Here is a 20,363-nt window from a genome sequence, read left to right as displayed (position 1 = left end):
AGAACAGCATGGAAATATGTGGCAAAGAAAACCATATACACCTTAGCCCTCATTATTCGAAATGATCAATTTCCACACCATACATATGGTCCTTCTGTTTATAATCTTATTTGTGATCAGATGCCAGGCAACAGTTAACCAATCCTAGATGTGGCATTCAAGTTCAAAATCCGACCCTAGTTGTGAAAGTGGATTTTTTTTAAATTAGAAGAAAAAATTAACTTACACAAGTTCTGTTGTGAAATGTGCACAAATTTTCTTAAAAAAAAAAATGTGAAAAGGGTAACCTTATATATTATTCCAGCTGTTTCCAAATCCTTGTTACTCCAAGAGCATGCAGTATTATTTATCTAAAATGCATAATCTCCAACGAGTTCATGCTGTGGCACTCAGGTATACATATGTTAATTTTCCACCGGGACACCTGGCACATGATATCCATATTAAAGAGCACACAGTGGAGGTCATTAAACAGAACCTGCACCAATATACCCTACCCACATCCTGAACGATACGTTTTCTTTTTTTTAAACCACTTACTAGTTTAGTTCCTTCCAAGCAGAAGAAAGAAAAAAACCTAAGTCTGTCCACAAAATGTCCTCCCAGCCATGGTGCCCAAATCCACAGCCAGAGTTAAAGGTCTTAAACAGTTAAGTAAATGTAAACCAGGAGCTTCTCTAAAAAAAAAAAAAAAAAAAAAAAAGATGAGCGACGTTTCGGACAGCCCCACAGTGTTCTCACATAAGGAGGCAGCCTTCTATTTAAAGTTTTGAAGCAGCTTCACCGCTGTCCCATATGGAGTCTTAAAAAGAGTCCAATTCCCACAGCTTTAACTTGTTTAACGAAATCTTGGTGTACACAATACCAAAAACGTAAGACAGGTAAGCAGGATCAACTCTTGGGTAAAAATGCTTACTATCTTCTGACTGCATTCGTTCACCAAAGTTCTCTCACATTAAAAGTTCCAACCAGGACCGTAAACGTAAAGACATTCCTTAGCCCCTCAGTAACAGGGCCCTTTCAGTCCTTTCTCCACTGCCACCGCCAGGCAGAGCCCGCGCCCACCTATGTGGAAGGTCCGGCAGGTGGCCTTCTGGAGACCCCGAGGTGCCGCCAGGGCGACACAAAGTTGCGCACAAGGCTGGCCCAGAGAGGCACTGCTCGTGACAGCCGCGCTGGCCAGCAAGGCCCTTCGGGTGGCGTGCGCCTCGGCGGGGCCGGCCACGGCCGTCACTCCGACCAGCCAGAAGGCGTTCGCTCCCCGCCGGGCGCCTCCTCCTACGCCCGGCCGGAGTCTCAGCCGGGGCGCATGGGACCTCAAGACGCCGCCGATGAGCTACCAGCTGGAGCCCGGCGTGCCCGGAGATGTCCCCCCACCCCACAATTCCCGGTCACTCACCCTGGGGCCGGGCAGCAGAAGCGCCAGCAGCAGTAGCAGCAGCCGGGTCGGCATGGCTAGAACTCTGCCCCTGCTCCGGTCCCGGCCAGCCGGCTCTGGGGGGCGGTGCGAGCAGGCGGAGGACGGGAGGGGGTGGAGGCCGCGACAACAGCGCGGCGGTGGCCGGGATTCAGTGAATGCAGAGCAAACTAGGCGGTGTCGGCACCCCCATTCCCGACCCTTTAAGCGCCGGCTGCGGGCAGTTCTTCCGGTCAGGGCGGGGCCGAGGGCGGGGCCAGCCTACGCGAGAACCCAAGGCTGGGCGGGGGCGCGGCTACCGTGGTGGGCGGGGCCATGGGAGGGGCCTAGGACGGGACGGGTCTCCGGCTGGCCCAGGTCCGGCGGCCGCCCCTGCTGGACATAACCTGGCCTAGGCGTCCAGCGTCTAGGGAAGCCGAGCGATCGAGTCTAGGAGTTTAACCGAGTGCGGGGGAAGGCCGGCAGCCCAGGCACGCTGGCGCATCCCGTCCCCCTGAAGGTCCCACTAACCCCTCTGAGAGACCCACTGCGTCAGATTTGTCAGGGGAAAGGCCAGGAGACTGGCGGTGCCGGCCGCCCAGAGCCCCCGCTTCGTCTTCCCGCTGTGATGGAATCATCTGCGACCCCCGGAGTGAGGGACATCGGCTGACGGAGGATCCCTGCAAACACAGCTCTTCTGCCCTGCGCCCAGCAGTCGCCTAGTCCACAGCCCTGGGGTCTGCCAGTTGTGAATCAGCTAGTCTGAAGGCCCCCCCGCCTTTTTTTTTTTTGGTCCTCAGGAATTCCCCTCAAAGCATATCCAGCAGCCATCAGTTCCTTTTGGAATGAACGACAGCCAAATCATTTGCCAAAAATTATAAACAAAAAAGGAAACCATTTCGGCTGCTGGTGTCATGGTTTTTACGTGGCATCTGTACATGTGACCTCCTGTTGGGCTGACATGTGTCACAACTCATTGGAGGGAGTGGGTGTGCTAAGGTCTCAAACGAGGTCTATTTGAGGGTTATGGGCTATTAGAGAGCCCAGGAGCTGTTTGGTTACAGGGTCCCACGCTGCCTTCCACTTAGACGGAAGAGAGGATAGAGGACATATTGTTTGAAATGAGTAAACTAGGATTCAGACCACAACGCTGATAGATCCTAGGAGAAAAAAGTGCGGGGAGGGGGGGAGCAGATAGCGACTTCTCTAGTATTTCCTGACTTGCTCATAATACAATGTAAGATTTTTCAAGGTTTGGGGAAAAGAATAAGCAATGCTAAAGAAAATTGCAAAGGAGTAGTGGGGGTACTGACCCAATAGCTGGTCTGTGTGCACTATGGATCAATCCTGTGCAATTGTAACACAAATGTTTGCAGTAAGCCAAAATCCTGTAAGCAGAATTCCCTATTCCCAACACCCCCTATGCCAGGGCACAAAGGACTAATCCCTCCTTACAAATGCTGGAGAATCCAACATAGCAGCTCCAGAGCAGTGCGAATCTTGGCAACTTTGAAAATGGCAAACAAATTTTGAAAAGTGTAATCTGCATACCTAAATGCAAACAGAGAGGTTTGGAATGGGTGGAGAAATGGGTTAAAACAGAGGCCATATCACTGCTGAGCAGTGTGGCCACGTGCCCAGGGAGGAGCCCTTTAATGATGACCTGGCCAGCTTGCAAGCTGACAACAGGATCTGGAAGACCCCCTGAGTTGGAAGAGAAGCTGGACTGGAAATTGCATCCCTTTCTTTCCCTTCCTGGGAAATTTTCACATCCCTTCTCTGGACCTTTTTCTCAAACAGAGTTAACTCTAGGAGAGGAACTTTCTGTGCTGAAACTGTGGCAGACCTTTGACAATGTAAAATGTCACTGTGACCTTGTAAGTACCAGCAGATGAAACACAAAGGGTAATGCTTACCTCGACTGACTCATAAATCAGTTTTAAAGGTCCAATAAAGAAGAAGAAGAAAAAAAACCATTCCGAGGAGCCTGGATCAGGTAGGTATATTTATCTTGTACTCAGCTGGACCAAACCTCCAGACCGTAACTGCTCCGTTGTATGTTCTCAGAATTCCTTATGCACCAGTTGGGTTGTTCTTACATTTAACCAGTTGACATGTTTTATGCAGTTCACTTGACTGGCAACTCATACTGATAAGCTTTGGTTTTATTTATGGCAACATTGTCCACAGCCAGGCATTGCTTAGACAGTTTTTCTTTTGCTTATGAAAAATTGAAAACTGGCATTATTGATAAATATAAACAGAAATGAAAACATTTTGTAGGGTGCTTTTGGGCAGTAGGCATGCGCATATTAAAGACCTTTCTGGAAGTCGCATTAAATGACAACCTCTAGCAGGGCAAAGGTCATGGTCTTAATGTAAAGATAAACCCTCTTTTTTGCACCAAGGTAGTAAAAAATAAATAAAAATATAAACATCTACATCACCAGGACCTTAACAGTATATCTGGACCATAAGTAGTGGGAAAGATTTAGTTAAAATCTTATTCTCACTTCTCTCTGCAACAGTGGTTCCCAAATTTGGAGAGTTTTTAAAAAACTGATTTGTAACACCTTTTTGTGCCCTCTTCCCTCACTGATTCAGAATCTCTAGGGACGGTGTCCAAAGACCGTGTTTTCTAGTTTGTGCAGGTGACTCAGGGCACCCAAGAATCTGGGATCCAGCGTACTCACAATGTCCAGTATATTAACCCCTAGGGCCAGGACAGCCTTTTATTTTAGCAAATGTCGCCCTCTAGTGGAACAAATTATGACCTAGCCTTGCTTATGCCTCGTTTCTGTTTAACACCCTTCAAATTTTCATTCAAAAATGATTATGAGGTTGGTTTGCAGAGAGCTATTTAGTGAGAGGGGAGCTAGCTTCCTTTGAAAGAAAAATCTGGTAAAACTGAAGAGGGATGTCATGGCTGAAAGGAAGAGTGTTTACCAGCATTGACTCTGACTTCTTTTTAGTGATCCTGGTGCTGTCACTGAGGTTCCGAACAGACTTGAAGTCACAGCACGTGTGGAGTAATTGTGGGAGAAATGGAACGATGATGCGAGAGTGCCTGGTGGCAGGCTAACTCCCCATCTCCTTTGTGTCCTGAGGTCTAAGGGAAACTGAAGAAAAGCCACTGTCGCTGTGAGCAGCTTGGTTTGGTTTTGATCTGGAAACGTTGTGCCACTCATTCTGAAGAATTTCTCTTTGCCATAGAATCTAACCAACTACACACTTTCTTGTATCACAATAGTGAGTTTCTTCTGATCGCAGTTAATATTTATTGGCTGCTTGCTACTGTTTGGAAATGTGCAAAAACACAAGCTTTACATAGGGGATCATCTCCCCTTATCTGCGCAGCAGTTCTGAGGCGGGTGTTACCAGCCCCATTTCCCAGGTGCCACACTGACATCTGAAAAGGGTAATAGCCAAGAGGGTAACACAAAGCTAGTGAGGGGGCACAACCTCGATTAGAGCCCAAGTACCTACATGACTTCAGAGCTTGTCTGGGCCACCTTAGGTGCTAGAATGTGGTCTGCCATTAGCTGATTGTTATTCTTGCCCCTCCACAGCATTATGGCAAGGTAAAATTATGTGACTTGTAAGTGTAGTAGCACAGATTGGCGTGTCTCTGGAATATTAATGACAACCAGAAGTTGATACAAATACATGGTGATAAGGGGCACTGTCTCAAATGGCATGTAAGTCTCCTGATCTTATCTGGGCGTTGTGCAAAAGAATGTAAGAGAGCAGACGTCTGGAAGAGAAGAGTGAGCTTTCCCCAGGCTTTCTGCCCTGAGGGGTAGTTGAGTCCAATCCTAACTCATTATTTGTTCTGTTTCACACCCATGTGCGCCAAGTCTGTGTCACCATGGTGTCCTTGGGGTCACCACTATGTTAATATTCTCAAAGGCCCAGCGCAGCACCATTGTGGAAACTGTCCTCAGAGTCTCCACTGCCTCGCTGGCCAGTACCTCCTAATCCCCTGGGGTCTGGCTTACTTTCACACAACTCTCTGGAAACACCTGTCAAGCAGTTCATAAACATTCTTCCTCTCGTAACATCTCAGTGGCCATGCTTCACCTTTTTGCTATAGGTCTCTCTTCAGGTCAAGTGTGTTAACTATTCCTTTTCTTGAACTTTTCCACCTTCAATATTACCATTTTCTGGCTCTTTTTCCTCCTCCCAGACTGTGGGTTTGGTTTTTTTTTTTTTCATTTTATGTTTGGCTTTTTTTTTTGATTTGCCAATTTTTTAAAAATTATTGTTGTTCAGTTACAGTTGTCCCACCTTTTCCTGTTGCTCTCCTCTGCCCTGCCTCATCAACTGTGTTTTTCAAGACTTAATGTGTCTACCTTACCCACGTTTCTCAAGGCTTAATATGTTTACCTTACCCATTCTATTTCCTTTTCATCTGGGAGAGTTCATTCATAGACATAACCAAATGTTACAGCAGAAAGGAACTTTAGCTATAAATCATCTTCATTTTGGAGATGACTTCATCTTTGACCTCTACATGGATGATTGCCACTCATTCATTTTTTTTTTTAAAGAGAGACAGGAAAGGAAAGAGAAAGGCGGAGAGAAACATTGATGTGAAAGAGAAACATTGATTGGTTACCTCCCATATGCACCTAGACTGGGGATCGGACCTGCAACCAACCCTTCAGTTACGGGATGACACTCCCACCAACTGACACACACTGGCGAGGGCTGGCCATTCATTCATTCTTTCAACGAATGTCACTGAGGGCTTCTGAGTGCAAAGGATTGGTACCATGAAGGAACATCACAAGAGTCTGCAAGTTGGGAAAAGTGATGGGCCACACACAGAAATAACCAACACACAAGGCTGGCTGTGAAGTATGAGAAGGCAGGAATAAACTCAGAAATAGAACTATGGTGTTCAAGGCAGAGACAGGTCTCAGGGAAGGAAGGGAGTGGGAAGGATACAGTAGAGAGGACTTCATGGAAGAAGTGGCACTTGTGCTGGGCCTTTTGCCAGATTTGACAGGCAAAAGGATACCCTAGGGGGAGAGGCGGACCTGAACAGAGAGGCTTGTGGAAAGGAAAGCACTGTGCGGGAGTCCAAGGTGACACATCACTGAGCATGTGCTTGGCTTCTACACGAAGGAGCAGTGGAAGATGGGGCCGGGAAGGCAGGCAGGATGGGCCAACAGGTGGAGGGCACTAAAGTCAGACTGGGCTTTCTCTAGTAGGCAGCAGTGGGACAGGACTGAAGTTGTGTTCCGGGAGAGGGTTGGGGGAAAGGCAGGCGTTTGAGAAACCATTAGGAGACTTCATTTAGAGCAAAAGGAAGGAGGGGACGGGAGAGATCCAAGAGACCTTGCCAAGGCAGAAGGGCAAGCATTTGACTAGTCCAGTTACACAAACGAGAAGATTGAGAAGGGATTCAGCAAGCGTTTGTCAGACGTTTTCCACATTCAAGGCTCTGTTCTCATTGCTGGGACCAGTGAGGGAGCGAGAGCACACAGGCCTGGGGCCAGCTCTGTGAGAGGGAAGGTATGCCGTGTGGTGTGGACAGACCTGTTGTCTGTCCCTAGTAAGCACCTACCCAGGCTGGCCCAGTCATATTACTCTGTGGTGACAGCCACCCAGTGATGGCCCCAGACAACACTCTCTCCCCTCCGTGTGCATACAGCTCTGCCCATCGAAAGGTAGAGCTTATTTCTCCTCCCTTTTACTCCGGACTGGGCCCCTGACTGGTTTTGATGAGAAGTGATATTCCGGGACATCCCAGTGCAGGTTTGAGGCCTGGCAGCTTCCATTTCCTTCTTTTTATAACACTAAGTCTTGGATGCTCCCTCTTGGAAGCTAGCTGCCACATATGGAGAAGCCGCGCCATCCATACGCAGGCCACGTGGAGAACAGAGTTTTTCTGATCAACGGCTCCAGCTGGGCTCCCAGCTGTGAGACATCTGGCTGAGCCATCATGAATGTTCCAGCCCAGTCAGGCCCCTGAGTGACCTCAGCTGATACATGGAGCCGAAGGACCTCCCAGCTGAGTCAGTTAACTCACAGTTCATTCTGGGAGAGATAATAAAATGGCCGCTGTTTTAAATCACCGAGTTACAGAGTGGTTTGTTATGCAGTAACAGCCAAAACAGCTACCCATCCAGCCACCTTTACCTGAGCCACGGGTAGGCTTGTACCCAATCTGACTCCGACTGGAACCGTGAAAAGAGACTCATTTCCTTTCTAGCAGCAAAGCCAGGTGTGAGGCCCAGCAGCCACCTCCATCCTGTAAAGAAAGCCAATTCCAAAGAAAAAAGAGGACAGACAGAAGCGTGGATGCAGTCAGGGAGCTCTGAGTGAACTTGAGCTTTGATTCTGGTTGGCGTGAGATCAGGCTGGCCAGCTCTTCTCCTCCTTTAGTCAAACCTCCCCCTATTTACTGAGCTAGTTTGAGTTGGGTTCCCAGCACTAAAATCAACAGATCCTGATTGAAACCCTGGCTCAGCATTTCTAGGGGCACCAAATCAACAGGATCTATGACTACACCTGGCCTATGGCCGATGCTAATACCATTTTATACACACCACAATGGCGAACATACGAAGTCTGACGATATCAACAATGGGTAGGGGGCAGGCCAATGTGGGAATGCAAATTACAGCATCCATTCTGGAAAATAATTTGCTACTATCTAGAAAGCTGGAAATGTGCCTACCCTACCACACAGCAATTGTATTTCTATGAACATACCCCAAAGGAACTTGTTCATATGTAAGAATATTCAAAGCAGTTTTGTAATAGCTTGTAATGGTAAAAACTGGAAGCTATTTTAAACATCTAATACAAAGAGAAGAGACATGTAAAATGCAGAGTAATTGTGCACTGAAATGCTACACAGCTGTGAAACTGGTTGCACGGCTACATTACTGGTTGCATTCCATGCAGTGACATGTCACCACTATTTACAATAAAAAGAACAAGTCACTGAAGAATATATACAGTACATTATATTTCTACAAAGCTCAAAATCAAGCAAAACTAAGTAATATACAAATATATGAAGAAAAACTAAAAAGAAAAGCAAAACAAGATAAACTCAAAATTCAGGATAGCGGTTTTCTCTGAGTGAAAGAGAATCAGGAATAAGAAGTTGACGTCAAAGTTACTGATGATAACTGTCGTTTTTCTTACACTAAGTGGTAAGTATATCAATATTCAATTAATTGTCTCCAAGCCATACATATACTTTACATGTATTCTTGTATGCAGAGATAATTCATAATAAAATTTTTAAATAAAATTTTAAAAGGCAAATATTATCACATTGGGCTAAACACTATAATCCAACCATATGCCTAATGCAAAGGACATATTAGTCAAAATAACATAGAAAGGTTAAAAACAGAGGGGTGGGCAAAGTTATTATCAGACAAACACTGGTCAAAAAAAGGACACGAGTAGCAATGCTAATCTAATGTAAGATGAATTAGAACTCAAGGCAAAATCCATAATTGCTTAGTGTATGATTTTACACATAAATATATGTAATCCACAATGGAAACATTACCAGCCACAAACCATAATGGGATAAACAGCGTAGCCTCAAAATACACAAAGCAAGTAATAAAAATAATCAAGGAAAATGACTGAAGCATAATTTCATATTAATTTTTTAAAGATTTTATTTATTTATTTTTAGAGAGGGAAGGGAGAGAGAAAGAGAGAGAGAAACATCAATGTGCGGTTGCTGGGGGCCGTGGCCTGCAACCCAGGCATGTGCCCTGACTGGGAATCTAACCTGTGATACTTGGTTCACAGCCCGAGCTCAATCCACTGAGTTGCGCCAGCGAGGGCTCATGTTAATTTTTTATTTTTAAATTTCACAGTAAAGTTAAACCTTTTGGGTGAATGGTTCTAAGAGTTTAGACAAAAGTCCTGTAACTGCCACCACAGTCAAGATACAGGACAATTCTATCACCCTCCACAGTGCCTTCATGCCTTCTTTCTGTGGTCAGATAACCCCATACCCCCAGTTCTGGGAACTCTTTGATCTGTTCTCCATCCTTGCAGATGTCTTTTCTAGAATGTCATGTAAATGGAACCATCTTTGGAGTCTGGGTCCTTTCACTCAGCGCACCTTCGAGATTCCTCCGAGTGTTGCATGTATCAGGAGCTCATTCCATTTTATTGCTGAGCAGCATTCAGTTGTATGGATGCTCCAGGGCTGCTTATCATGCTTACCATTCATCCAGTAAAGGGCTTTTGGGTTGTCCCAGTTTGGGGGGAAATTCCGAATAATGTTATAAACATTTGTGGACAGGATTTTGGGGGAACATAAATTTTCATTTCTCTTGGGTAAAAACCTAGGGATAGTTAAGTCATATGTATGGTAAGTGTATGTTTATATGATACTTTCTCTGATTTCTTTCCCAAAATGGCTGTACTATTTTGTGTTCCCAAATACTAATGCAGCAAAGTTCTTTGCTTAGCACCCTTGCCATCATCTGGTATTTGAAGCACAATCTTAATACATCACCAGCAGTCAATGACAGTGCACACAATCACAACGGAGTATAAAAATGCAGAGATATGGACAATACAATTACAACACAGCTAAGTCGGAGTTAATAATAAATATTTCATGTCAATATTTGCACATGATAGTGAAAAGATTTTCACTTCAAGAATTTGGGGAAATAAAAAAATAGGCCACAAAAACCTTTAATATGTTTCCCAATGTAGAAACTGTACCACGATGTAATAAATGTTGAAATTAATGACAAAAGTTTAAATAGCAATAAAAATAATCAGAGAAATTACACAACACCTGCCAAAATAATTATTACTTTGAATTAAAAAGGAATATAAGAGCCCCCATTCAACTACAAACTTATAGGTTGAAATATTTTCATCATTACAAAAAAGAAAAATTCCTTATCAGCAAAAAGGAAAAAAATTCCCAAGGAAAACATATGACGGAAATGAAGATAACCGGAAATGAAGATAACCAGAAATCGTGACCGTTCACTGTTCCTTTTCCCTGTAAATCAAACTGTTAGAGGACAGGGTCATACTCCATTATCTGCTGGTGAACAGGGCTGGCTCACGGTGTGAGCTCAGTACTGAGAACCACTTTTAGCCTTCCCAAAGTTCAGCCTTCTCTCCTTTGGGCTTCCACAGTAGGCTGCTATTTAAGCATGTATTAAAGTATTGCAATCACACTGTCCTTTAAAAATAAATATTTGTTTAGCACTCAGAACGTGCCAGGAGATTGACATTATTTCATTTAATCATTACAAATTCTTTTGGATATTCTTTTTCAGAAACTGAGGCTCAGAAAGATTAGGTGATCAAGATCATAGAGCGAATTCATCACACGGTCAGGATTTGGTTGCACACAGTTCTACTGTCACACACAAGCTCTTTCTACCAGAAGAGGTAACTCTGAATTCAGGGGCAAGGTTAGTTTGTCACTTTTGTATCCTCAGCTCCTAGCCTAGTTCCCGGCACAGAATATCTCAAACAAATTAGGCATTACTTGCGTTCTGTTTGTAAAGTTTTCTCTTGTGGATGGTAGAGAGGAGATACGCTAAATTAGAAACCGGCGATGATCGAGATGTGGAATGAAATCCGGAAGAATTAGGACACTCGCTGACTCAGTCCTTCCTTGCCTCCCATCTCCATGGCTGGCTTGCAACCCTTCTATATCCTGGAGGACTCAGGGAGCATGGCCAATCATTAAGCCATCTTCTAGGCACGTGGCCGGAGGTTTGACTTGCTATTCGTTAATCATGGTAAAGGCCCGCCCAGCCCGTTCCTTTAAGTAGAAGTCGTGGGCTCCTCTCTTTCTTTTTGCGGCTATGAAGCTGGGGAGGTGAGGTACCTTAAGTCGTGGGTTGTGGCCAGTTGGCCCCCGGTGGGTGGTGGGTGGCGGGTGGCCGGCGGTGATGACGTTTATATCAAAGCACGTGTTAGACTGCTGACAAGGGTGATGCGAACTGGAGTCTGAGCCTGGCCGCCGTGGTGGCGAGAAGGGGACGTACCAGCGGGGGCACATCCGCTTATCCGCTGCTTTTGTTCTTGCAGATCCCAGCCGGCCGAGCACAACGAATCTCGTCCTCCCAGCCTTAACACTCTCAATAAAATGGTTTGACCCCAGTGCTGGTGTCGGTTTTTCTTATGGTGATGGTTTTTCTTATGGTGACGCGCTGCCTTTGAGCCCCCGCTGCGCCTGCGCGTGGTGCCGGGGGTCAGGCTGCAGCGCCAGAGCAGAAGCTTGCGCATAACTGGGGCCGACTGCTCCCCGGCTGACGGCCTTTTTAACCGCGAGCAACAAACATGACAGCACCGCACTGATGGGGGAGGGTTTCCGGGGGTTGTAACGACCCAGTCTTTAAAGCTAAGGTTGAAATGCTGTAAGAGAGAGGTCGGGGATCCTGTAAGCTCTGCTACCTACGAGTGCCTGCCCTGTAAGCCTTGGCTCTCGGCCTTGCTTTTTCAGTGATAGGGGCAACTTCAGTTAACCGTGAATGGATGGCGGTAGAGGAGAGAGACGGGACCGTGGCCTTAAGCACGTAAAAGGCGTGGTTGTGTATATGAGAGGAACTTAATCTGGCCAGGGTGTAGCTTGGGCCTTTTTCAAAAACTACCAGTTGGGGCCAACCGCTTATTTGGGTACTGTGTAAAATGTGGGGCTAAAGTATTAGGCAAATACATGTGTTCCAGTTTACACCAGGGTAGCTGTGGAGGTTAGAGCTGATGCATTACTGGGCACAATATAGCACCTAAAAAATTGCACGATCCTTCCTTCGCAGCCCACATTCTAGGTGACGAACAATCTCTCGCCTGGACTTAGATTTAATGTGCATCGCTTAAGAGTACAAGCAGCACAAAAGCCATGTAAACTGCTTTGGCAACTGGAGGGGGAGGGGGGCGGGCAAGGAACAAGACCCCTGGGCAATACAGTCCGGGATTGCCCCCCTCAGAATACTTGTGAACTGAGAATAGTGTCCAGCTCATGTCAGGTGTGATGAGGGAATAACCTGGGATCCTTGAGAGTGCTGGCCCAGTGATCACCCAGAAAAGAGATGCTGCTATTGGCAGCTCAGGGCCCACAAGCCCTGTACCCACTGTTTATTCTGTCCCTATCATCTAAACAGGATTTGGCAGAAATAACTTAGATGCTTTTAGCTAGTATTTGACATGAGATATTTATTTTGTGAAACAATGCAAGCGATTGTAAATCCCCACATACTAAATTAAGTGCAACAGGGTACAGTCGTGTAATCTCTACACAGTAGTGCATCTAGTCCTTCGCCTTTAGTTATTGCACAGAAATCATAAAGACCAGTGAACGAGACATGCGGACGGACTGGCAAACTGGCTCACACAATGAGAAATTAGAACAGCACACTGACTGGAATGGTCAAATTTAAGTCAAATGGTTTAATGGTGCAATTAAAGTCATCAAATAAGAGTTCGATTTTTTCCAATATATTAATTTAAAGTCACGCTCAGGCAAGGTGCTGTTTTAAAAAAACTACTATTAGCTTAGTACACATGTAAATATCAAAAGTTACCCAAGGTAATTTTGATGTTGAATGCAGCTTTAAACAAATTTTAAATGTACTTCTCAAAGCAAATTATACAATGAGGCAGGGCCTCCACACTTGTAAACGAGACATTCTGACACAAATGCACAAATTAAAGTTGGCAACATTGAAGAAATGTCATTAACTTTGAGATATGTAGTGTTTGATGTCGAGCAAACTTTTGGTCTTGACTCACAATCAGAGGTGTTTGGGCTATCAGAAAGCATCCTGAACCAATCAGATGAAGAGAGCCTTTAGATGACCTGTGTGAAGTTTCCTGGAACACTAAAAGAAGGTGATCTGGTCATGTGGTGTTTGACATTTTCACATATGCTCATTTCAGGAAACCATTTGGGATTAGAACCAGGTGATTGTACCTCATTGGTAAAAGGCTTGGGATGGTTTGAGCTCATGGCTTTGCCTAATGTTCACAGAAATCTCACTGTCCACACCCCAGCTGATAGTGTGTTAGTGTATGTTCTATGGCTACTTGCTTCCGAAATGCACAATTTAATACGAAGAAAAGTTGCTATGCATACCTCATTATCACCAATGAAACTGTCCACAACATTTCATCCCCACCCTCCATGTGTTATCACACTGACATTCAGAATGTGGAGGGCTGCACCATGTACAGACTAGGAGTGAGAAAATGTTCCGTTTGTGCTCTGGCTGCCTGAGGAAAAGCTTTGGAGTTGAGGCAAGGGGAAGGAAGCCTTCCAGTTGTAGCTTTGCTCTTAATGTGCTCTTTTGCTGCCACAAAAACTGGTAGACTTAAAAAAACCATGGTGTGAGTCACATAACCTCTGGATCCACCGAGATGTTTCTTCCAATCTTTGAGTCAAAGCTTTGCAGTAGGCAATCCAGGCACCGGTCACTGGACACATGGAATGACACCTCACAGTGGAATGGGCACTGGCAGGCAGAGGGCAGAAGCTGTGGCACGAGGAAAGGCCTGTGCTACAGCACAGATGGCAGCCAAGAACCCCACACCTGGAGCTAGATCTCATAATACTGGTGACATCAGATCTTCACCCATCACAGCTGATCAGCAGCCTCCGTAAGTGGGTCTTTCAGGAGGCAGGAAGTGGAGCGAGGGTCCATGGCTGAGTGCATTATAGGGATATAGACATCATCCATGTTTGGCATAACAAAAACTTTCTGTAGGGAAAAAGAACATCCATGTGGGAAAACACTGCTTTTTCAGGCTGCCACCCTCCCTACAATGATAATTTAGGCTTTAGACAAATTTTTTAAATATAGGTGAAACAACATCCTACCTATACCAAGTTAATTATTTTACCATATTTAGAAAGAGTTGAGTAATCAATCACATCAGTGTGTGAACACAAGAACCCCAAAAAATCAGACCTAAAGGCAAAAACTACCTTTCATTTCAAGTGCGTATAATAAAAGTATCCAGCCCTGGCTGGTAGCTCAGTGGATTGAGCTCGGGCTGTGAACCAAAGAGTCGCCGGTTCAATTCCCAGTCAGGGCATATGCCTGGGTTGCAGACCAGGTCCCCAGTGGGGGGCCATGTGAGAGGCAACCACTCGTTGATGTTTCTCTCCCTCTCTTTCTCCCTCCCTTTCCCTCTAAATAAATTAATTAAAAAAAAAAAAAAAGAACAGAAAGGAAGCCCCAATGGGAACAAAGAAGAAGGAGCATTTCCTTTCTTAAAAAAAAATAATAATCCATAAATTGACAAGGAACTCAATGTTATTGTAAGAGAACTGGCTTAAGCTGCTCATAACATGTCTAAATTACTATATCCAAAAGCCATAGTCCATGGGATCTATCCATTTAAATCTAGCAACAAATTACATTTTCTTTTAAACCAGACCCAGACCAAAAACCCCTACTATAGGGAATACCCAAAGGATAATCAGCAATGGATAGTAAGGTGCTTTGCCTGTTTATAAACTAGTTTTATGTCAGTGAGTTTTGCCAATGCATTCGACCTTCAGTCGTGCTCTTTTCCAAAAGTGTAAATGAAACCGAAACCAGGGGGCTATGGGAGGATACAGCAGTTCGCCTTCAACTTCCCAGTTTGCCTCAGAAATACCAGGCACCGACCGGCCCCCTTGTCCTTTTGCTCCGTGTACCTCGATTCCCCTAGAAGAGATGACCCGACCCACTGAAATGCCTAACGTACAATCTAGGGAGATAAGAAAAAGGTTTTTGTTTTGTTTTGTTTTAAGATTTTATTTTTAGACAGGGGAAGGGAGGGAGAAAGAGGGAGAAAAACACCAATGTGTGGTTGCCTCTCATGCTCCCCCTACTGGGGACCTGGCCTGCAACCCAAGCATGTGTCCTGACTGGGAATCAAACCAGCGACCCTTTGGTTGGCAGGCTGGCACTCAAGCCACTGAGCCACACCAGTCAGGGCAAGAAAAGTTTTTTTAAATGGGGGGGGGCAGGGGGGGAAGAAGCACTTTTCTGTTTGGTGATATAAAGCTGTCCAGAAATTGGTTTTCAGTTATATTTATAGCTTTTAAATAAAAATATAGTTTTAAAGGCAGTAACTCAAAACATACCACTGCAAAAACATATGGGTCTTCTTCTAAAAGTGAAATTCAGTATAAAGTAAATAAACTGCTAATCCATAAAACCTTGGAATACAAATGTGCCTCAAATAATCTGATTAAATTTGATTAAAAAAGAATAGCTCATCCCAGGGCTTGGCTACACTGCTATTAACCTGTGGTGGCCAAATGCAGAAGACAGACTTGGAGAATGAGCTCTGGCTTAGTAAACTCCAAGTCTGCCCTAGATCCACAGGGCAGGGACAGGCCTGGTGCATCTTTAGGTTCCCAGGGCTGGGGACAGCTATACATAGAAGGGTTTCCATGGGAACTGAACAAGCAGAGCAAGATGGGTATCACCTAGGGCAGGAGCAACTTTGCTGACCACTGGTGGGCGCTACTAGCTAGCCACCTCCAGGGCCTACAGAGTCAGAGGGCTCACCCTTGACCAGGCATATTGGTGCAAGACAGTCATTTTGATCTTTGACCCCTCCTTTTGGGTTCCTTTTTGAAGACTACTAAACAGGGTGCTGTGGATGAGTTTTTGGAACCGTACCTGAAATTTTAGACCTGTCTGATCATATGTGTACTTTCCTAGGATGAGGGTCCTCAGAGGAGGACCCTGACGCACAGGAAGCAGAGCCCCTGTTCTCGACCTAGAGCTTTCAGCCTCACTGTGAAACACTAGATGACACTGCGGCTTTACCTGAAACTCCTGCTCCAGTTTCTTCTCTATCCAGTCTGTCACATGAACTAAAGTCACCTCTCTCTCTCCAAGTTTTGGCCGAGCTTTCAGCTCTACATGTGGTGGTTTCCGGAACCCATACCTTTAAAAAAAAAGAGAAGACAAGGAATAACCACAAAAGAGAGGAAGCAGTTAAGTACCTACAACAAACATTCCTCATTTACACATGCCTTTATCACCACTTAAATGTTCCTATTCTGATAATTGCCTCTAAAAATAACGCAGCACGCAAGAATGAACCGTGAACTCCGTGCGTCCCTGTGCGGTGTGGAGCACTGTGATGGTCTGAGAACAGTTCTCACAAACCAGGAAAGCCAGGAAGCCCCAAAGGAAAAGTCAGTGACCTGGGCTTTGTTTTCCTAAAATGGCAACAACCTTTTTGGTTTCTATTTTTATAAAAGTGGTATATACAAGGTCTGTCCAGAAGGTATCCAGCCATTTAATACGAAAAATAGAGACATTTATTGAAGAAGATGCAAGAAACACTGTACATAGGACAATGGCACCTCAGTCCCCTTCAAAGTAGGCACCTTGGGATCTCACACAGTTCTCCCAATTGCCATCAGCTGCCCCATCATATTTTCCTGAATCTCACTGAGGGTCTGAAACCTCTTCCCTTTCAAAAGTGATTTTAGTTTTGGGAAAAGCCAGGAGTCACAGGGTGCTAAATCTGGGCTGTAGTGGGGCTGAGTCACCTGGGTGATTTGATGTTTTGAAAATACTCTGTATCAGACATGATACATGAGCCAGGGCATTGTCATGATGAAGCTGCCAATCACCAGTTGCCCATAGCTGCAGACTTCTGAATCATCCAAATAGTTTGAGGAGGAATGTCTAAGCTTAATGAAAAATTTGATGCAGATTCATTGCTCTACTCAGTCATTTTGAATGTGACAGTCACAATACACATGCTCACTCAACAGCATCTACCGCCCCCACTGACTAGTACAGTGAAGTCGCCATTGTTCACATGTATTCCAGTCCACTCTCTTTGGCGGCCTGCTTGCATCGATGTCGTGCAAACCATTCTCCTTAACAATGGCTGGACTCTTTCTGGACAGATCTTGTATATGTTACAATTCCCAGGATATACAAGTGTATAAAGCAGAAAATGAAAGATAGTGCCTCTCTCTGAATCTCACTCCCAAGATGAAACCACTGAGAGAGAAGTGGTCAGTTTCCCCTATACTATGTAATATACACAGGTAAACAGAGAACATTCTATAACCTGCTTTTTCACTCCACACTCCACACCATGCCCACTGTGGCTTCTCGATGGAGCAATCAACTGTTGGTGAAGTATCCAGACGAGACCGTGTGCTATCAAACTATCTAAAACTTTCCATCTGTCATGGACCAATATTTAAAAAAAATACAATAAAGATGTCCAATTGCTACAAACATTTATTAACTCCCTCAATATCTACACTTCTCTCTGTGGATCATTAAAAAATGGTTCAGCATTTGGGCGTGCACTGGGCGGCACTATCCTCGAGGCCTTCAACTGTACCTCCCACTCAGCAGTAGCGTTTGTAACTGATACAGCTCAGAGGGGAAAGAGATGTTATCAACTCACAGTATTTAAAAACATTTTATATTAGATTTGAAAGGCTGTACAGAAAGGTGTTAACGAGTTATTTTATTATTTATGCTATTACAATCAACCCAGTTTTTCCCCTTTTGTTCTTTCTACCCAACCCTTCCCCCCACTCTCACAGGTAATCCCCATACCACTGTCAGTGTCCATGGGTTAACTGGTTATTTTTGGCTGATAACATTACAGGCTTTTTTCCCCTCAATGAAATATTACTTAAAAAAATCTAAAATGGTATTTTAAGGTTTTGACACGGAAACACCAATAACATCACCAAATAATTAGTGACCTCGAAAATCCTCTTTGAGTCATTGCTACAGTCCGTTCTGAACACTGAGGCTGTGTAATGCTAGCAGGCTGGTTTCACTCTGCAACAGAACAGAGCTATCTTTTTCATACGAGTGCAGTTTACGCAGTCCTGTATATACTTATGTACATACTATAGGACCTGCTTGTCCACTTAAAATTGAGATTCAGATAGTGACTTTCTTCTGCTGGACCCATGAGCAATTTATTTCAGTGATTCTCGATCCTGACCGGTACCCCAGCCCCTGAATCCTGGCCACTGGGCGGGCGCATCTTTATCTTTACCAAGTCCTGGTGTAACTGTGGTATGCGGGTGGGCTGAGAACCACAAGTTCATTCAGTCACAACTCCTGGTACAGACCTCTTGCTGCAGTTACCAAGTGCGCATGCTCCTACCTCCCGAACACCGAGGCCCGACCCGGGGAAGTCTTCCCTAACCGCCCAGCACTCTGCTGAACGTGTGATCCCTGTCTGGAAAGGGGGGACAACAACGGCTGCTATCTCCGCAGGATGCTGTGAGGACGGACCAGGCCAGGCAGACAATAAGAGCTCTACAAATGGCAGGTGTTCTTACTGGCAAGGGTAGGCTCCAGAGAGGAAGATCAAGAATAGAAACAGCTCATCCCACCAACGTTACCTACTGACCCTAACTCTTCCTAATATGTGAAGATAAATATTTAAATGTGAATCAACCATTTACAGAAGAAAGTAGAATTGGATATACAACTAACATTAAGGTTCCCTGAAAAGTGTCTGAAAGTGCCTTTGCCCAGGGGAAGGTACTTTCCATAAGGTCAAGGGTAATAAGCAGGCTGGGAACTGTATGGTCACGCAACAAGGGAAATCACAGCCGTCCCCAAGGGCCGCTCCGTACCATATTCGGTCAGTTGGGGGCGGTGGAATGTTGACCGCCAAGGTTCCTCTACATTCTTGTACTTCTACAGTTAGCAGCAGGGGCGTGTTGGAGACTTCTTCGATCTTCTTTTTGATGAACTCTGTCTCCGTTGCTTTTTGGAAATATTTTGACTTGGTGATTTTATCAACAAACCTCATAATCTTACTTGTTCGATGACCTCCAACATACCTGTAAATGAGGGACACGAATGGGTGTTAATATAAACGTGCTCCTTCACAAACGAACACTTTGTGGCTCTTCATTCACCTTGATTTAGACCAGTTTCGCAGCTGCAGCACCACTGACGTTTGCACCAGGCAATTCTCTGCCGCAGGGACTGCCCTGCACATTGTGAGATGTGTAGCAGCATCCCTGGTCATTGGCACATTCCCCCCAGTCACGACAATAACAAATGTCGTCAGACATTGCTACATGTCCCCTGGGGGTGCAAAATAACCCCCAGTTGAAAACTACTACTTTAGACAAGCTGTAACATCACGCAGAGCTGAGCCGTGACCATGGAGTGTCAAAGATCTCCCAGGGCAAACAGAGAAGGCATCTCATGTTTACAACACTCAAGAACTGAATATAAATCCAGTGCCCTCCAGGGGAACCCTCACCATTTCTACATGGCACCAAGACACCACACTGCATCAACAGGGACACAAAACAATATTTTACTGATCGCACTCTAGGTGGCGTCGTACCGACTTTGAATGGCAACTACTTTTTAAAGGGCTTAGGAACTTCTCAAGGAAAATGGTACATCAAGCTAACATGCTAGCAGGCCAAGAAAAAAAGCTTTAGTATTGGATAATATCTACCACAAGTCTGCCCTAAGATGAGAGGATATTTGCTTTTTAAAATCCTCCTCAGCTCTAAGTGTCGGGAATGGTATGTATATGTGTGGAGGGAAAAGCAACCATCCCTAAGAAGGTCAAGTGGGCAGATTTTAATAATGCATACAAACTTTAGAACCAACTCTTCAACTGTCAGGATTCTCTTTTCATCTTCTGTAGGATTTCAAAAGTGATTAGACTGATATTTTCTTACATATGCTTCTGGCTTCTTTATAATCTTTAAATAAAAGATCTGCAGAGAGACTGTTTAAGCACTCTGATCATTCCACAGTCCAAGTAACAGGCAAAGAGAGCCCCAGAAATGAAGTACATGATCAAAAAAGATCAGCTAAGTAATCCACGGTTTCAAAATTCACTAAAGAAATCGCCTGCATGTCTGAGCTTTGTAAGAACTAGCAGCTTAACAGAATCATGACCCAACTGAAGAGGGGTAATGCTCTCCACTGAGCACCAGGGGGCGGTGTTGTGTTAATTTGTG

General features: G+C 44.9%; 2 protein-coding genes, 1 long non-coding RNA gene and 2 other non-coding genes across 8 annotated transcripts in view; 3 read left to right on the top strand and 2 right to left on the bottom strand.

Moving 5' to 3' along the window:
* ERN1 (endoplasmic reticulum to nucleus signaling 1) overlaps window positions 1-1,644 on the bottom strand; it is a 77,772-nt gene extending 76,128 nt beyond the window's left edge. For both annotated transcript variants that reach the window (XM_036033495.1, XM_036033496.1), the window contains exon 1: window positions 1,400-1,644. In XM_036033495.1, coding sequence (XP_035889388.1) covers window positions 1,400-1,453 — 54 coding nt within the window. In that variant the 5' untranslated portion in view covers window positions 1,454-1,644. The remainder of the gene's footprint in view (window positions 1-1,399) is intronic.
* A 9,653-nt stretch (window positions 1,645-11,297) lies between these two features.
* Window positions 11,298-16,268, top strand: LOC118502167. Its single transcript, XR_004904863.1, has 2 exons — window positions 11,298-11,516; window positions 16,084-16,268. It is a non-coding gene; the product is annotated as an uncharacterized LOC118502167 (long non-coding RNA).
* Window positions 11,311-11,380, top strand: LOC114504397. The gene has a single exon (XR_003685171.1). It is a non-coding gene; the product is annotated as a small nucleolar RNA SNORD104 (small nucleolar RNA).
* On the top strand, window positions 11,575-11,707 carry LOC114504438. Its single transcript, XR_003685207.1, has one exon. It is a non-coding gene; the product is annotated as a small nucleolar RNA SNORA76 (small nucleolar RNA).
* TEX2 (testis expressed 2) overlaps window positions 12,561-20,363 on the bottom strand; it is a 94,178-nt gene continuing 86,375 nt past the window's right edge. For all 3 annotated transcript variants that reach the window (XR_004904862.1, XM_028521221.2, XM_028521212.2), the window contains 3 exons: window positions 19,005-19,214; window positions 16,192-16,312; window positions 12,561-14,121 (listed from right to left, as the gene is read on the bottom strand). Coding sequence is in view for 2 of the 3 variants with exons in the window: in XM_028521221.2 (XP_028377022.1) it covers window positions 13,999-14,121; window positions 16,192-16,312; window positions 19,005-19,214 (454 nt within the window). In the remaining variant the exon portion in view is untranslated. The remainder of the gene's footprint in view (window positions 14,122-16,191; window positions 16,313-19,004; window positions 19,215-20,363) is intronic.

This window comes from Phyllostomus discolor, chromosome 8, assembly GCF_004126475.2.
Source record: "Phyllostomus discolor isolate MPI-MPIP mPhyDis1 chromosome 8, mPhyDis1.pri.v3, whole genome shotgun sequence".
Classification (NCBI taxonomy): Eukaryota; Metazoa; Chordata; class Mammalia; order Chiroptera; family Phyllostomidae; genus Phyllostomus; species Phyllostomus discolor.
Note: the sequence above shows the minus strand (reverse complement) of the source record. Positions and strands in the feature narration are given on the sequence as shown.